General features: G+C 41.0%; 1 protein-coding gene across 1 annotated transcript in view; it reads left to right on the top strand.

Moving 5' to 3' along the window:
- PLCL2 (phospholipase C like 2) overlaps nucleotides 1–4,904 on the top strand; it is a 124,440-nt gene extending 119,536 nt beyond the window's left edge. Inside the window, exon 7 of the mRNA XM_048510782.1 lies at nucleotides 3,570–4,904. Coding sequence (XP_048366739.1) covers nucleotides 3,570–3,749 — 180 coding nt within the window. The 3' untranslated portion in view covers nucleotides 3,750–4,904. The remainder of the gene's footprint in view (nucleotides 1–3,569) is intronic.
- The last annotated feature ends 13,991 nt before the right edge of the window (nucleotides 4,905–18,895 follow it).

Here is an 18,895-nt window from a genome sequence, read left to right as displayed (position 1 = left end):
GGCTCCTATTGGTGCCATCCCAAGGAGAGCTAAATCCTTCTAAACTAATGGACTTACCAGGACATAACTGTCCTTTGGATTGTACTGTAATTGCCTTGGGCACGTTCGCTCATGCGGAACAATGCACTTTCAATCCACTTTGAAACTGGATTTCACTGTGTGAAACAGTAAAATCCACTTGCAAATGATTGCTAAAGCTGGTTGAAAGTGTATTATCCATGAACAGGGTACCCGACTGTAGTGCCACAGCTGCACCTGGCCACTGTCCCCAAAGAGGCTTCCCAGCGATGTGGGGAAGTCAAAAAGCCTCCCTGCCGCCAATCAATAGGCTGATTCAGACTTACTCCAGCCAAAAGGCTGGCTTAAGTGCAGACTGCGACCTGCCAGTATAATGCCGGCATAGGGTGGGAGGGAGCTATCTAATGTCAGCTCCTCCCCTGGCCTGCCCCCGCTACAGCAGCAGCAAAGCTGGGATGCTGGTGCAGCGTTCAGTGTGCTGTTCCAGCGCCAGGGGTAGTGGCGGTTATATACTGGCGCGGTCACCCCTCCATTAAGCTAAATGCCCTGGGGAGGGCAAATCCACTGGTGCAGCGGTGCGCTGCTCCTGAAGCGGGTTCCCCCCACCCCCGATGGGGTGCTTTGTCAGTGTATGTGAAATTGTATTTAGGCATTAGAGGAACATTAATGGGAGAATGTGTGTAAAACTGTTGCAGAAGCTGAGGGTATTGATTTGTATTAGAAGAAGGATCTGAACAGGAAAACATCAGTGTAGGTGACTCTTTTTTGGTGTTAGGTTTGCCAGCCTCCAGGTGGATGGGTGGATATCTCTAGCTACTACAACTGATCTCCAGATGGCAAGAATCAATTCACCTTAATGGCCACTTTGGAAGCCGGATTCTAGGCGTTATAGCTCATTGAAGTCCCTCCTCTCCTCAAACCCCACCTTCCTCATGCCCCAGTCCCCAAATGTTCAGGTATTTCCTAACCTGGACCTGGCAACCTTAAACATTGTGCTGTGTAGTTCTTGTTGAGATAAATCCATGTTCCAGTGAGTACATCAAGAGCATAAAGAATGTCTGCTGCTCAAGAATACAAATTCAACAATTTTATAACTTTTTGATATAGAAAAAAATTACCTATAGGAAAATGATGACAAACTGTTTGAAAAAAAATCTGTTTAATTTAAAAGGTCACCCAGCAGGAACCTAGGAATGGGGAAACAAATCTGGTTCACCAGATAAGAGTCCACCTGCTCTTAACCACTAAACCACACTGGCTCTCAAGAGAGGAAAAGAGGGGAAGGGGAGGCCTGATAGTATCATAGCTGCCTCTTACCATATTCCTGGTGGAGCAGCTCTGGCCCCTTCCACACATGCAGAATGATGCACTTTCAATCCACAATTCTTTGCAAGTGGATTTTGCTATTTTGCACAGTAAAATCCAGCTGCAAAGTGCATTGAAAGTGGATTGGAAGTGCATTATTCTGCATGTGCGGAAGGGGCCTATGTCTGCGGGACTGCCTTCTCATGGAACAGAGCATTCCACCAGACTGGGACCAGGGCCGAAAAAGCCCTCACTTTGGTTGAGGCTAGTTGACCACCAGTAAGTTATTATTTGCCAATATAAGCATGCTCTGGGGAGCGTACTGGGAGATCAGTGGTGCTTTTTTGTTCTTTGTAGAGGCAGAAGGTGCTAGTTTGTTGGTTGCTTATTATCATTCCCTGTCATTTACCACTTATAGCTACCTTGATATACCAATACAAAAGTCAAGAACAGCAACTTGGATTTTGTCCTGTTTTATTAAGACCTTCCATTAATTTCAGTGGGGCTTGACTGTGATTCCAGGAATTTTACAGTTTGTGCCCAACATGTAGTTCACTCCGTTTATTTTAGCAAAAGCAAAAGTCAACTAGATCAAGTTTAAACAAACTGAAATCAAACAAAGTGGACTAAATAACGTCAAAGCAAACCATGCAGTGTTTGAAATTCATGAAAATGTTTGTGATAACATACAATTAATCTAACCTTCCATAATGTGCAATACTAACTTTTCTTTATTGCAGATTTATGAAAGTTTTTTAAGCACATGTTTTCTTGGACAGATTATATAATATGTTGAAACCAGAATTCTGTGGATGAACATTTTCTGTTACAGAAAAAAAATTTAAATGGCCAAATGCAAGGGTTCTAATATATTCTACTACCTTTATAAATCTCCCTTTATGTCAGCGGTTCTCAACCTGTGGATTGTTGGGGGTCAAGCAATCCTTTCACAGGGGTCGCCTGAGACTCTCTGCATCAGTATTCTCCATCTGTAAAATGGATAAACGTTAGGGTTGGGAGTCACCACAACATGAGGAACTGTATGGAAGGGTCGTGGCATTAGGAAGGATGAGAGCCACTGCTTTATGTCATTTGCAAAAAGTAATATAGGCCTCTTCAATATTATATACTCTTGAATATCTCATGGCATTGAAATGTGATTGTAAATAATTGCCTCATTCTGTAGAGATGTGCTATGTGGGTCATCGATCAGGATTTTATTGTCCACACTTCTTGTTTAAGAACAGCACAGTCCTCAGGGGGAATGCAGCTTCTGGTTTACAAAGCTGTACCATGCTTATTGCTTTCCCCATTGCAAAGCAGTTGCCCTTCAGAGGAGATAAAGTCATTTGTCTAGAAACTCTTTGCCGCATCCTTTGAACTACTGGCCTATAGAAATGTCTCTCAGAGGAATTGGTAGTGAAAAGCATTTCTTGCTGCCTTACAGGGAATGATGAGCATCATCTGAGCCCCACCACAATAGAGCTCTTGACTCAACAATCATTCACTCCCATCTAGCAATTGCTTGCAGGTGCAGGAAAGCCAGTAGAGAAGCACCTGTGACTCTAGACAAGATAGTTGAGCTTTATCCGAAGTATTAAAAGTATTTCTCAAAGACTTCCAACTTTCATTTTGGAATGCTTGCAGGGGCCTTGGGAATCCCTGATTATGGATACAGGTTGTTCACTTTCTTATAAAGAGATCAAAGGCACCTAGCATGTGGGCATTGACACTGTCGGACTTCAAGTATGACAGACTCTTTATGGCTGTAATTTAATTTGATATACCCAAAATTTAGGAGACATCCCTTGTCACAGAGCCTAGAGTGCTAGGAAAGATGTTTGTATTCAACCAGTTGCACACAGAAGCTTGGATCCTTCGCTGTCTTTCTGTTTGCAGCTGGCACGTCTGCTCTCAGAAGAGAGGGAGGGTGTTTTTTGTTGATTCCCTCACTGCACGACCTTCACCGTTTTCCACGTGGGGCCCCTGACCCATGGGGGAACAGTTTCAGGGAGCATACATGAGAGTGAACTGGAAGAGGAGTGGCAGGAAAGTTGCCATTTATGCAGTACTGTTCTGCTGGCAATATATAGAGTTTAAACTGGAGCCAACACCATACCTGTGTGTGCTTTATAACAAAATGATTTGGTTTTCGTCTTGGTTGACCAGATAGTTGAACAAGAAATAAAGCCTGTAAAATATTTCCTTATTGGTAATTGTGACTTCTTTTTTATGTAACTTAACAGGGCCAGTCTGATCTTCTCAAGTATGCTAAAAACGAAGCACAGGAGAATCTAAAACAAATTCACTTTGCCACTGTCTCGTGTGGATTGAATAAGTCGGCATCTGAAAATGCTGAGGTTTCCAATCCTCGTCGAAGTCTGGAAGCTATACCTGAAAAGGCAGGTGAAGAAAATGGAGAATGAATGAGTACGCTCATCATTATAGAGTTTATAACTCTACAACCATTGTAGCTGCACAGGACATTTTGCTTTGCACTTACTGTGGGGGGTGGGTGGCAGGGGGAAATCCTGGAATTTTAAAAAGCACAACTGGAGAAGCTAATTACAACCCATGAAAACTGTGAATGTATGTAAGAATTTTGTGTTCAAAGACAATGGAATTGTTTTAACATGGAAATAATACTCCTGGCTGAAACACTCTGTGTGAAAGATATTGTATTCCCTTGTGCAAAACTATCATTGTTGTTCTACAGAAAAAAATATTTTTTTCTGAATGGAAATATGATATAAAAGCAAGGAAAAGAGATTTTTGTTTATGCTCAGAAAAGTGCCTTGATTTTGGGGGGAAAATTAGGTGTGCAGAGAAATTGCCTTGATTTTTAGAAGAAAAGATCTTGTACTTCTCGGTGGTAATTAGACACGTCATTGCACACCTAACTTTTTTAAAAATCGGGGCTAAGCATTGGGGTAAATGCACACTTTTTTCTACAAAACTGTGCAATTTTAGTATACTTGGCAGTGTTTGGATTTGAAAGTGCTACTGTTGTTTCTGGGTTTCTTTTCTTTTCCTTTTTTGGTTTTTGTTCTTGTTGTTGAGCCATAAAGAAAAAGGGAAATGTAAATAGAAAGTGCTTATTTGCAGCACAGTGCACTGTCGAAGAGCCACTGCATAGAAGGAAAATATATTACCAGCCTGTCATCTAATGCCTGAGTTAGGCACATACCTGTTCCCACCTAAAAACATCTGCAGATGTCTGTAGCTAATGTAAAGGTGACCAAACTGCAAGCAAAATGTTGTAAATAGTTTTATCATTTTGTGGAAGTGAAGAAGTGTTCACATTAAAATGTTTTATGATACTATCCCCATGTTATTGGCCTAAACTGAAGTTTAATTTTGTTTGTTAAATATCTTTTTTAAACTTACAGATTCATCAATATCCCTATTACATGGATTTTAACACCAATTTATTTTTTTATTTTTTTATTCATGCAGCAGTAAATAACCTCACTATTAGCTGAAATATACAAACCACGATCTGCCTCCTAATGTTTCTGCTATAAACAGTAAAATGGGTACGACATCAAAAGGTGCAATAAATTTGAAGCCAATGAAGCGAGTCTAGTGATTTTAAATTGTCTTTTTGTTCAGTGAGGTTGACACTTTTTATTTTTCTAACATAATGGTTTCCTGAAAGGCTAAACAATCAAATGAGCCTAAATGTATCACTCTGTGGCTATCATTAAGCTTCCTTTCCTTCCAAAAAGACTGTTCAATAGAAGTACTGTAGGCTCCATTGCAGATCTTATTATTAACATCTTACTGAGGCAAAATTTCTATAAATGATTGCTGGGCATGCAGTCTGCTACTTTAATTATTCAAAATCCAAGCACTGTCTAAAATGGGGTTCAGACTAGGAAGTAATGGAGGTCAACTCTAAAAGGAAAGGTCACCCAATATGCCGTCTTTCAGTTCCTACACTATTAGCCCAGTAATGTTCTTGACGTTATCAAGAAAATGTCTTTCTGCAAAGGAAACAAAATTATACTGGAACTAGCCCAAACAATTAACCAGCTTTTTCTCTACCTTAGAATGCAAGTACAGTTCTCATATATGTCCAGTCATGAACAAGTTTGAGCAGTGACCTGAACCCACGCTAGTACTTTTACAGGAGACTTAGAAAGTTGTAAACTAAGGTGTGTCTAAGTGCGGGAAGGGTGAAATTCGCCACCAAGTGCTGGAGCCACCATTGTTTTGAACATCACTTTGTTTAAATGGAGTGGGATTCTGTGCTTTTAAAAGATTATTCTAAAGTTGTTAAGTGTGTCAAAACTGTATACCTTTATTCTGTTTTGCCATATAAAGCAAGATAAAAATGATTGACAGTAGGGAAAAGTGAAATGATTTCAGAATAACCCAAAATAGTGTGTACTGGCAACTCATAGGATAAAATCCAGGGAGAACAATTTATCTGATCCCTTATCAGAACGGGTTTATCTTATTTCCAAAGGCTCCTTCCTCAGTGCTTGATGTTAATACTTTAAAGCAGATATAAAACACCATTTGTTTTCAATATTGTAATTTCAAAAATTGGCAGATTATATATTTAGCGTTTAGTTCATAATAACTCGATTGCTTGAAGTTAGTTGTAAGGAATTCAGAAGTGACATGATGCCTGTCTGCAACAATGACAATAAATGCTTATGTTATGCTATGCTATTTGTTGCATAAGGGGACTTTAACAGCTCAGTCCAGAGTGGAGAGGACATGCATCGGGAAGTGTGATATCGTGTGTGTGCCAGGGTTGTAGTCAACCAACTGTTTTATCAAAGCCAACTGTTTGCCATCTCCAACCTCAGGATAAAACAAGTTAAAAGTGATTTTTTTACAGCTGCCAGAATTGTTTTGACAGCTACTGGGTGAAAACGTTTTTGCTCAATTAATTTTATCTAATCATAGATCGCCAACATTCAAACATCTTAAGCACTTGGCTGTATGCATACAACTAAATATGGCATTGTTTTATTTTAGTTCTAATATTGCTCCAGGTCCTTACTACAGTTCAGCTTTAACACAATGCCAGTACTTTATTTGGCAGTTTAAAACTATTAGGATTTTATTTCATATTAACAATCCAGATGTTTATTGTGTCAGGAGAGGGTAAAACCCAAACCTGCCCAACTTCTTTCCTTTCTGCTTCAAAAAATTGCAAGGTACAAGAGTTCTATGCCACTGTGCTACTTTAATTGGTCAAAATGAAACTGAAATGAATCACTGAGCAGTGGTGGTTCCTACCCATGCCTGCTCTTGTTTTTTTTTTCCTTCACCAACAGAAAGTTCTTGGCCAACATCAAAGCACAGGAAACACATAATGCAATGGTTTCCTTTTGATGGAGCAATTTTATTTGAGTTCTGCTCCATCTTACATGGGAATAAAAAGAACATAGAACTGCAGATGGAGAAAGCAAATTTTTGAAGAAAACGACAGCAACCTACCGCACACTAGTTTTAAAGATTGCAGCAAGATATTCCTTTTCTGTATTTTTTTTTCTATAAGACCTGAGCTATTTGATTCAGGGAAGAGGAAAAATCAAAATTATGACTGTTGAAATTGTGATAACTGGGAGGCCTATTAATAGTATTTGGCTAGAGATGGCAGAAGACAAACGTTGAGTTGATTTTTGTGGTATGTGTGTTAAGGACTTAACTGGTTATTGTCATTTTAGTATGTTCTAAGTTCTTGGATATAATTCTAGAGAAGGAAGGTATAAATATTTCCCCATTAATTTTTTAAAAGTTGTTTTTCTACATATGATAGTAAATGTAACAAACTCCATGTAACCCTACCATCATTTTGAGAGGTTGGAATGCATGTGCTTCTTCCTTAATTTAGTTCAAACAGACGTAAAAGGGGCAACACAATGAGTAACAGAAGACTCTACATCTGCCGGTAGGAAACTGATGCATTCCTCATTTGCTCCAAGGGGTATGGAATACCATGATCCAGCTTAGATCAGATAGAGTTGTATAGTGGACAGTAAATAAGATAATGAGCCAAATCCTTTATATGGCTAGAGGTATAGGAACAGAGGCATGGAGTCAAAGGGATTTTATTATATCTGCCCTGTAAATAAGCCAAGGGCATTGTTTGAAAATGGTCATTTGTAAAGGCTCTTCTTAAGGGACCAAACTTTGTTGGCTGCACAGCAACTGGCCATGAAAGTGTTCAATAATTTGGGCCTCATAATAAATCAGGCAAAATCATACCGTAGTTACAACCTAGTTGAAGTTTTGATTTTATTGTGGCCGTGTTGGATCCCAAATCCAACAGATTAACTGCCTTCACAAAAGGCAAATGCAATTCAAAAATTAATACACTTGTTTACTAAACAAAGTTATCAAAAAGCTATTTGCATACAGAAACGTTTGGATCTTATAGTATTTACTACTGTGATTGTACCAAACACATGATTACATGAGAAAATTTGCAAAATTGGTTCATTAGGAATGTGGATCCTTGGACATTTGGATAATCAGATAAGGAAAAAAATCCAAGAAAACATTGTCGTTATTTTTCAGGGTCCCGTCCCCCCCCCCCCCCGGAAAAAACATGGCACAAAAGGAGCTGAATAAGTGGTTTGATATTTTTCAGGCCACTTCAGCTTGCTGCCTTTTTAAAAAAGCCATCTTCCTCTCCCTCAGTTGCAAGCTGGACCGCAGCTGAGTCCAGAGTTTGCTTGCCCTGCCCCCGAATTCCCCATGGTGTTCAGGGTGAGGGAACAGTTCAACACTTGGTTCAGCTGAGTTCAGCTTTAGACTGCAGTCTTTGAGCCTGCAGTTTAAAGCTGGACCCAGCCAGGGCAAGCCCAGTGTCAAACTGTGAGCTCAGCCTGGGTAGGTCCAGGTTTATGCTGCTGGCTTTGCCCCCAAAGTTCCACTTCCAAAGTCAGGTTCTATTCAGCCTCAGGGCTACAGTCAAATAGGGAAGCCAGTATGCACATTCATCCGTTGGAATTATGAGCAATCAGGTATGCCCTTGCTTCTTTTTCTTTCCTTACTGATGGAAAACCAGTATGACCACTAAGTTCTATGTCAACAAGCAGGGTGGCACAGGTGGTGGTGTAGTGCCCAGGGGGTGGGGGTGGCATCTTGCACCAGACATGCGCCATGACAGGGGCATGGCAGAGGCGCAGGCCACACATGTGCCCTGGGTGCAGTTCCCCTTTGCTGTGGCTCTGGGCACAAGCTCTCTGTGGCAGTGGTTCTATGGTCCAGCTTAGAATTTAGATCTAAGAACGTTTCATCTGTCCACATGTCCTTCCCATCTTCTTCCCCACTCCACAGCTGATCAGGCACTTCATACACTAGGTTTGAGAAGGACATCATTATTTTTATTTATCTAGACTGCACACAATAATTCTGGAAAGACAAAACCCTGTTTGTGTGTTTCAAGGGGGTTCAAAAGGACAAGGCTACCTCAGTGCAGACCATCTTTAGATGGGTGGTTTCAGTAATTAAGCCAGCTTACGAAGCAGCTGACACTGAGTGTCCTTTTCCCATACACACCAACTCCACCAGAGCACTGAGTTCCTCAGCAGCATTCCTGGCCGCCAGTGGACGGGATAAACTTGGAAGACATCTGCAAAGCAGCAACCAGGTCAACTCCTTTGACAGGCATGAAGCATTACTCAATGTATATTGATTCAAGGAGTGAGGCAAGTGTTGGGAGAACAATATTACAGTCAATTATTTCCTGACCAGCCCACCTCTACCTCCAGGGGAAGTCCTCCTATGGATTAAAAACTGGTTGAGAAACAGGAAGCAAAGAGTGGGTGTAAATGGGAAATTCTCACAATGGAGAGATGTGGGGAGTGGTGTCCCCCAAGGATCCGTATTGGGACCAGTGCTCTTTAACCTATTCATAAATGACCTGGAAGTAGGGTGGTGGCCAAGTTTGCAGATGATACCAAATTATGTAGGGTGGTGAGGAACTAAAGCGATTATGAGGGAGCTCCAAGCGGACCTTGATAAATTAGGTGAGTGGGCTAAGAAATGGCAATGCAGTTCAATGTAGCAAAATGCAAAGTGATGCACATAGGGGCAAAAAATCCAAACTTCACATACACGCTACAGGGGTCAGTGCTATCAGTCACAGACCAGGAAAGGGATTTGGGCCGCCTTAATTGATAGTTCCATGGGAATGTCAACTCAATGTACATGGTACAGCTGTGAAAAGGCAAAAAAACTCTCTATGCTGATAATCAGGAAAAGGAATTGATAATAAATTGCAAAGATTGTAATGCCCTTTATATAATGCGGGTGCTAACAATTCACACTTGAGTACTGTGTTCAGTTCTGGTCACTACATCTCAAAAAGGATATTGAGGATAGAAAAGCGCAGAGAAGGGCAACGAGGATGATTGAAGGACTGGAGCACCTTCCTTATGAGGAGAGGCTGCAGCGCTTGGGACTCTTTAGTTTGGAGAGGAGACGGCTGGGAGGGGATATGATTGAAGTCTATAAAATTATGCATGGGTAGAAAATGCTGACAGAGAGAAATTTCTTCACAATACTAGGAACCAGGGCATTCATTGAAATGCTGGGGAAGAATTCTTTCGAGAACCAATAAAAGGAAAACACTTCTTCACGCAACGGTGATTGGTGTTTGGAATATGCTGCCACAGGAGGTGGTGATGGCCACTAACCTGATAGCTTTAAAAGGGCTTGACAGATTTATGGAGGAGAAGTCAATTCTATGGCTACCAATCTTGATCCTCTTTGATCTGACATTGCAAATGCCTTAACAGTCCAGGTGCTCGGGAGCAACAGCCGCAGAAGGCCATTGCTTTCACATCCTACATGTGAACTCCCAAAGGCACCTGGTGGGCCACTGCGAGTAGCAGAGAGCTGGACTAGATGGACTCTGGTCTGATCCAGCTGGCTTGTTCTTATGTTCTTATGTTCTTATGTTCAGGGTAAGTCAGCTTGCTACTCTCCCATACAGGACTGCACTGAAGACACAACAAAAATAAGATTGCGAGATTAGTCTTAAAAACAAAAACAAAAGTTGCCAGCTGTGAAGCTTTTCATGGCATCCTATTCTGGAGACTTAAAGGAGCACATTGCTTGTTTGCTTCCTGTTGTGAGAGATAGCTGACAAAACAAAATTCTTTTGCTTCTCCCATAGTTCATTAAAAACAAAGTTGTAGCTGTTCATCAAGTGTCTTCTGTCCCTGCTGTGGGCTTCTGACTGTTGATGTTCCCACTGCAGCAATTTGGGAACTGAGGGAGAAGCATTTTACTCACCTCTGTCAACATGACCTTCTGGGCAGTAAAAACACTGGCCCTCAGCTATCCACCAAGGAGAAGGGGAATGCTCCTGAAATGCAGAAGCTTGTAAATCCACCCCCCCCTCCCCCGGGCTGGTCTGCATAGAAGGCACTCGATAAACAACAGTTGCAGGTAAGTGAACTCTGTTTAATGATTTATCCCAGTCTAGATAAAATAGATTTTTTTTGCTATTTCTCAGAACGGAAAGCAAATCAGCAAAATGTTCTTTTAAATCTCCCAAATGGGCTCTAATGAAAAACATAAAGCTGACAAACCTTGTTTTTGAAGGCTGATCTTGCTGCAAAATTCTGTCAAGGTGCTCCAGGAGCAACTCTCTGAAATTAGGGCATGCTGTTTTGAAGAACTGTTTGTGCTGGATCAGTTTGCTAGATCAGGCAGTATTACATTAAGAGTTATTTAGTGATAGTGATAGGACATTGGCAGTATAATGGACATTTATAGCTTATGTTGGTGCTCACAGGGCTTATTTTGTGCCCAAATGTGCAGTAGGGCAATCAGACGCAAAGACAGGTCACCTGCACTGTTAACAGTTGGATGGCAAAAGAATTCCTCAAGAAGTTCAGCTTTTCTTAGCTACGTATGTCAGGATGCCCCAGCCAACATGCAGCCGTTTACAATCATATTCCTATCCCTCCTCCTGACTTATTCACTTTATTCTTTACTGTCAGTTATGCCAAGTGAGACTAGTGGACAGAAAATGAGAGTACAATTGATACTCTTTCTGCTTGGTTTGCATTTGGGAATTTATTTAGGAATATGCAAGGCCATGATGGGTGGTGTAACAGGAGAAAAAAAAACAAGGGCCTTGCTGTGCTATGCCAGATATCTGTCTTTAACTATTAGTTCTTTGCAAGCCACCTTGCTGCAACTTGCTTGTGTAAAAGACCGTTTATGAGCATGTGCAAAATGCTTTTTATTTACCTATGAAAAATATCGGCATTTTTCACATGGGGATTGGGTGTATAATTTCTCTTGTGATACAGCACAGTGGGCTCCACATTAGCAGGTTTTATCATATTTCTTTGTCCCAGTTCTCAGGCAATGGACACCACCACCATTTCATCAGGTTTCGTTCAGTTTTCCAACTAGCAAATGAATATCATAAGAATGTTATAACTATCTGGGCATCAGCTTCTCCGGATACCCCAGTTTCATTCTTTAAAGTAATTCTCCAGGCCAGGAATTTCCAATCTTTTTGAGTTTGTGGACACCTTTAGAATTGTGATTGGAACATTACTCTTGCCACTAATAGAGCAATAGTTGCCAAGTACAAACCTTGTTATGTTAGATCCATTGAAATCCTCTCCTTTGCAGTTGCATATCAGTTAGTGGTCACCCTAGGACACAGGACATGTGAGTCCTGATGTGTGTTCTCCACAATAGCTGGTTTGTGCTATTATGATTTCACACCAGCATTCCAACATCTGACAATATGAGTTCTCACACTACAAGCATGAATGTTTGAGTCGGGTCCAGGTTGTCATTCTAAAGAATGTGTTCTAGTATTACTGATTTCAGCAGACTACAATGCACCATCTAACATCAAGTTAAAACTCGCAGCATCTAATAGAATGCTTGTTTTCATCAGTAAATGTTTAACTTATTTATTGGAAGTTTACAATAAATCATTCCAACTCTATTGACTTTTTTTAAAGCAAAATTTCTCTTTCTTGAAGGCTTATTGATTTAATTGAAGCACTCTTCTCAAATGAATATTGGGCTGAAAAAGGTTGCAGCCTATTAAGACAAAATTATCCCATCAATTGTGCACCCTTAGCCTAATGATGACAATCAGAAGTTGCAGGCAAATACTCTCTTACAATTACACAGGCCACATAATTAGATTGGTTAAGCAAAATAAAATTAACTCTGAAAACAAAACTCAGGATCCCAGTGCTACACAGTCACCCTAGTGTAAACTGGCTTAACAATCAATCATAAACCTAATGCTAAATTAGGAGAGGCAAGTGGGACTAGAAATTGGTATCAGTTTTCATTCAGATTATCAGAGAATTTCAGCAGATCATGGGTTATGCTTCCTATCTCACAGATAACTTGAAGAAAGGGTTTAGGATAGCTTACAGCAATAATTGCTTATGGATTTGGCAAATGAAAGGGAAACTCAGCTAAAACATGAATACAAGGAAGAAAGTAATACTTCTAAGTACATCATTAATATGTGATAACAAGTGTGGACACACAGGAATTGTAGGGGGGAAACCCAAGCTACTGGTCACTTGCACACTGGGCCAAGGCCTAGTTTGCGGTCCCTCCACCATTACTAAAATCAGCCCCATATAGCTCCCAGCCTTCCTCCTCCATGCCCATTGTGGCTCATGGCCCAGAATAGCTCTCATTTGCCAATGACAGATAGATGCAATGTCTGCACAAGCACAAACAACACTGTTCTTTGGGGAGTTTTAAACTTCCCACCTAACGTATTCTGGTTTTGTTTTTTTCTGCAAACCTGGGGGATTTCCCAAGTTTGCAAAACTGTTTTCTGTCAGTGTGGCTCCATTCCACGGATTTAAGTATCCACAGATGGGAGCACATTTGACTATTACAGTATGTGATAATTTGAAAAATGCTTAACATTGTTGTCAGATGGGTCATAAATAATATATATAACTTTGGAGAAAGTCATCTACACATTTTTAAAATCAACCAAGAGTCCTGTCTCAAAAGCAGGTTTTGTAAAGCAGACTTTTAAAAAAAGATGAGCACGAGAAGTAACATTGGAACTAATTCCTTATAAACTAAAACACCCATGCAGTGTCATAGGCAATGCTACCTTAGCCTCACATCTTTGTCCTTATTTATAAAAAGATTCATGCCCTGTCTGTCAAGTTAGGGAGAAAATTCCTACAACAGTTTACAAAATTTAATTTAAACTAACTATATAGTTAAGCATTTAGTCTCAAAAAACAGCAAGAACAAAATAAAGTCATAAGATCAGCCAAAGCTCTCTTTATATGCCACACAAAATAGACCTCAGCCAAATTGAGAGCTTCCATGTATTTTTGTGAGCTGGCACAATGTATGCTTGGAATCATGTTTGACTCTTACATGGCACCAGGTGGCCACAGAGATGCCACCTCAGCCTTCCCTTCCCCATCTGCAATATGGTGATATTGGTTGCCTGTCTTATTGGGTTCTTGTCATAATTACAAAAAAGTAATGTATGTAAAGAATACTTTACAGTTATGTAAATGCTAAGCTTAATTGTGGTTCAGGTCTGCAGTAGGGCACATCACTGTGAAGATCATGCTTCTCTGGAATTACATAATGGAGCTGCACAAGCAGTAAGAAAAATGTACTTATTAACATACTGTGCTTTAATATAATCTGTATTGGAATTACAATGTGCATATTGGACAATGGAATATACAACATGGTTCCACGATTTCATTGAATTTTATTTAGAAATCATAATAGAGGAAATACATGCTATGTCATGAGAACACAGAAAGTTATTAGCAATACAATTGCTTTCCCTTAGCACAAGCAGACAATGAGAAGTAATTTTAGCATTTCTGCCTGCTCAATAACTGTGGTGCATGAACAATTCTTCCTTGTGATCTACCCAGTGTATAGCACTATTTCAGTGATCTATCCAATATAAACTTCTTCCATTCTGATCCATTGAGATTGCAAAAATTTAGTAAAGGTTGGATCAGGAAGTCCAATTTGATGGGCCCCTATTTTCTCACCATTTGGGGCCCCCTAAAATCGGATCCCCTGATTGGAAAGATTCCCCATACGCTATAATGGAGCTAAAAAGATTTTCAGATCTCACACACATGGAAAAAAATGATACCAGTATGGGTATTCAGGAAAATTAGAGAATTCTAAACGTTTTCAGGTCAAATATGCCCAAGTCCTAATTTTCCTGTTTTTGCACACCCATAGTTATTGTATATTTCTTTATGGTCTCAGTTTAGGTTTACCTGGTTGTGTTCTTGGGCTTTGGGGCTTAAATCTGAATCCAGCACGTCTATTGAACTTCAAAGTGTTCTGTGTAGTTGTGCCAAAGTAGTTTTTCTACCTTTTAAAAAGGTGTTGTAGGCTGAGCTCACAATCTTGAAATGATCAAAAAATGCCGGATTTTCCCTGGGTTTTTCAGAACTACTGTTTAAAGGGACAGTTGTTTTGATTCAAATATGCTGGATCAGGGGTAGGGAACCTGTGGCTCTCCAGATGTTCAGGAACTACAATTCCCATCAGCCCCTACCAGCATGGCCAATTGGCCATGCTAACAGAGGCTGTTGGGAATTGTAGTTCCTGAACATCTGGAGAGCTGCAGGTTCCCTTCCCCTGTGCTGGATGAACACCTCTTACAATAAAAGAGCACTGAATGGTGAGGATGTGAAAGTTTAACCTTAAGCCATTTGTTCTACATCCAGATGTTACCTTTACAAGGGTGAGTCCAATAGAATTTCTAAGTCCAAAAGGTGTTCCGGTCAAGAAGTGTCCAAAAGTTAGATGTAATCAAGACTAAACTGAATAATCTTTCTAGAGTCTAATCAAATATATAGCATGTGATGACAGAACTTGATCAATCATTTGTGATGCTAGCCAGGTGACTTAATAATTAGATGACTTGCCAATTAGACCAAATACTCTGGGGCTGTAAGGGGTCCAATTAAGCAAGGTCCTTGCTTTAGCAAAATAGAATCCATCAGCCTACTTCTAGAGGCCTTGAAACTGTTAGGCTTAGTGGTCTGCTAGGCACCAGTGACATCCTCTTATTTCTTTCTCTGAAGCTACAGCTTTCTCAGAGGAGAGGGAAACTACCACGATTTTTTTAAATTTAAGACTCAGATTGTTTAAACTGACAAGAGAATGATTTTTTAAAAATCAATCTCCTGACAGTTTGAACCATGAAATGCTGCTCATCTAAAGTTTACACTTCATCAGTAAACCAAAAGGTTTCTCAGTCAGCAATGTGGGGCAACTCATTATTGTATCCCCTGCATATGTGTAAATAAATCTCTGGCTTACCAGCCAACACTTCTCTCAGACTCGGAGGGATTTACAGCACCAGACATGCTTGTGTTTTACAGTTACACTGCTCAACCTGGCTTGAGATGACATAATTGGAAACACAGCTGGTGTTCTCTGCTCACTCCAATGCTCCCTTCTTTGGCTATGTAGAATTTGTTTCAGGGTTAAAGAGGACATGTAGTGAAAGGGAGGAATGCCTCATACACATTCAAATGCTGCAGACGTCACAACACCAGCTTGGAAGATGAGTGCATGTGTTCGTGCATGCAAGGAGAGATTAATGATGTAGAGTTTATCAGGGAAATTACATGGAGTTAATAGTGTTTTGAATGCAGTGACTTCATGTGCTGCTTCTGTGCAGCTTTAAAATGTCATCTAACCACATAAAATTCCATTCAGCCATAGCCTTTATTATGAGAGCATCAATAACAGGAAAATCTAATTAGGGGGTAAAAGGCTTGGGAGGAATGAAAGTCTTTTTTCATATTGAAATGGTAATGAATTATATGAAAGCCATGAAGGGTATTCCTTCTTATGACTAGTGACAACCACAGAGCTAACCCCCTGCCACAAACACAACATGATGAAGTCAACTGTCTTTTTTCTTACCCAAACATTTCAGTTCAAATTGAATGATAAACACACATGTGTATATGCATTATATATATATGTATTTCACATGTGAAGCATATCTGCAGGTATCTGAATCTGCAGGTCATGGTCTCACTGAAATGAAACAGATTTTCCTGTGAACTTTTAAAAAAACAGGTTTTGAGGGGGGGAAATGGATTTTTTTAAAAAAATTAATCTAAAACGCAAGTGTTGTTTGTGCATACACCCTTAACAAGCAGTAGTGGGGAGCTTCCCTAGGCCCAGATACTAATAGCCACTCCAGGCCTGGTCATGGAGAATGCTGTCAGAGGATCCTGGGAGCTGCTCTGGGCTGGCAGTGATGGGGGAATAGCTGTAAATTTAGGATGGGGCAAGCCAAGGTGGTTGCGCAGAATGCTACTTGACTGGGTTGCCCTGGCTGCCCCTTTCCAAGGCCTCACTGCCAATGCTAGCCTCGGCACTGCGTCCTCCTCTCCTCTGGGGCAGTTGCTCCCTTCCAACCTCTTCCTCCCACTACATTTGGGCTGCTGCCACTGGCTGCTGCCCACCTTTTCCCCAGGCTTGGAGATGCCCACCAAGGTTGGGCATGTGAGTGAGGACAGTAGGACTGCTCCCACAGAGCTTGGGACAGACCAGATGCAACCCAGACCAGATGAAGTGTACCCCTCTCTTTTGCTGACTCCCTCCCTTCCTGGCGTGTGAGTTGGCAGTGTCTGGCTTTGGAAATTCAGAGGTTGCTAATGACTGGCAGCAACTTCGGATGGTAGAAACACCAGCATTTACGAGCAAGCACAGGATTGGGGAGTTGGAAAGGCTCCACTGATGCTGTGATCCGAATTGCGAAGTCAACTTGCTTGGATTGAACGAGACTGATTTCTGAGGCAGCATGTCCAGATCAGATCACCACATTCCCTCCTTAGCTCAAGTCTCCTATCCTTCATCTTCCTTTCTCCAGGCATGTTTATTCCAGAGAAAGCTCCCCCCCCCCGCCCCAAGTCAGACAAGTTTCCTTGTAAATGATCCCAACCCGTGACATGCCTGAGCCTCTGTTTGCTCTTTTCAGTTGTTATTTTTTGATCATGCTTACAGGGAGAATGCATTATACTTAATCCAATATGCCCAATCGTCATGTTGTCTGAAGCATCAATGCATCTATACTTCAGTTAAAGTACAGGTGTACCAGATTCTGTTGAGGATGAATACGTGTACACTACTCTTTTCAGAGAAAATGGCACATGTATCAGGAGGATCCCATGCAGTGTGCACTCCTCATAAGCACATTTATATGTTGAAATGCTCCATCCTCCAGCACACTTTACCATACTGGTGACAGACACCTAGACGATGGGAAATTGTATTTAGTTATTTAACATATTTCTATTCCGCTTTTCTTTCAGGAAGGAACCCAAACTGGCTAACGACATGGAGCAAAACAAGAAAGGGTGTGGAGGCTTCCCGTGATCAAGCAGGTCTCTCTCCTCTGGCTGATCTTCCAGCCAATTTAAGGCCTCACTCTCAGGCTTAGAGTCAGTGGGCAAGAGTCCTTTGGCCCTTGTCAGTCAGCTTACACCTCTGGGCATGCTGAAGCTTGTGTGCTGAGAAGAGAACAAATTCAGTGAGATGTTCTTCAGCTACTGCTAACCAATAGGATCTTAACAGCATTTCTGTATTAAGCTTCAGAAGGCATGAACTTGATCCATGTCTACCATCACATTTATTTCCGCCCCCTTACATGTAGAAACATATGAGGCAGCGCTATTATATATATTCAGAACCATTCTGCTATTGAACTGGGTTTTCTGACTGTCAGTTTCTCTCCAGAGTCTTAGTCAGAGAAAGTTATTTCTCTACTCCTGCTAGATCTTTCAACTGGAGGTACGGCCAAGGACTTTGTGCATGCAAAGCATGTGCTCAATCATCAAGCCTACCCCAAACTTGCACACATTCACGTAACACAATCTGTGGCAAATTGTTGTATTGCAGTGAATCAGGCAGAGCAAATAATAGGGCAGAGATGCGAGTGAATTATTTTGTAGAACTTTTGTAGAACTTTACTAGATAACAAATGAACTTACACTAAATATAGGAACAGCAAACTCTACGTGAATGCTCCGTCTGGGTGTCTGTGCAGTCTATCTGTGCCTGTGTGTCTGCCTCTTCTCTTTTGCCGGAAGAAGCAAGGAGAGATCTTCCCAGAAGCTTCTGTGACTCTAGGCATGTAACTCTGGCTTGACTGGATGAAGCAGGCACTTGTAAAATCCTAACTTAAATCTCTGCCTTTCATTTATCCAAAACCAATAACAATATACCTCTTGCCCACCATCTTACAAGCAAGAACATGGATGGTGAGTTATGGTCATTCTAGCTGTGTCATCCACCCAATTACTAGCATCTGTGAAGAGATCAAAAGTCATCATCATCAGGGCAATAACAGTCAACCTTTTCCTTTCTGTATTAAGCAAGACCATAATATACTTCAGGCTGTAATGAGACACACTGTGTGTGCGGGGAAGGAGGCAGGAGGTGACTGTCAATCTAAATTGCAGAATAAATGTGTAGATGAAGCCTGACAGAAAGAAAAATGGGGATAAGTACAGTAGCGCAACCAATTACTGAAAAGGGGGCTTATTTTTCTTCCTCTCTG

The sequence above is a fragment of the Sphaerodactylus townsendi genome, linkage group LG11, assembly GCF_021028975.2.
Source record: "Sphaerodactylus townsendi isolate TG3544 linkage group LG11, MPM_Stown_v2.3, whole genome shotgun sequence".
NCBI lineage: Eukaryota > Metazoa > Chordata > Lepidosauria > Squamata > Sphaerodactylidae > Sphaerodactylus > Sphaerodactylus townsendi.
Note: the sequence above shows the minus strand (reverse complement) of the source record. Positions and strands in the feature narration are given on the sequence as shown.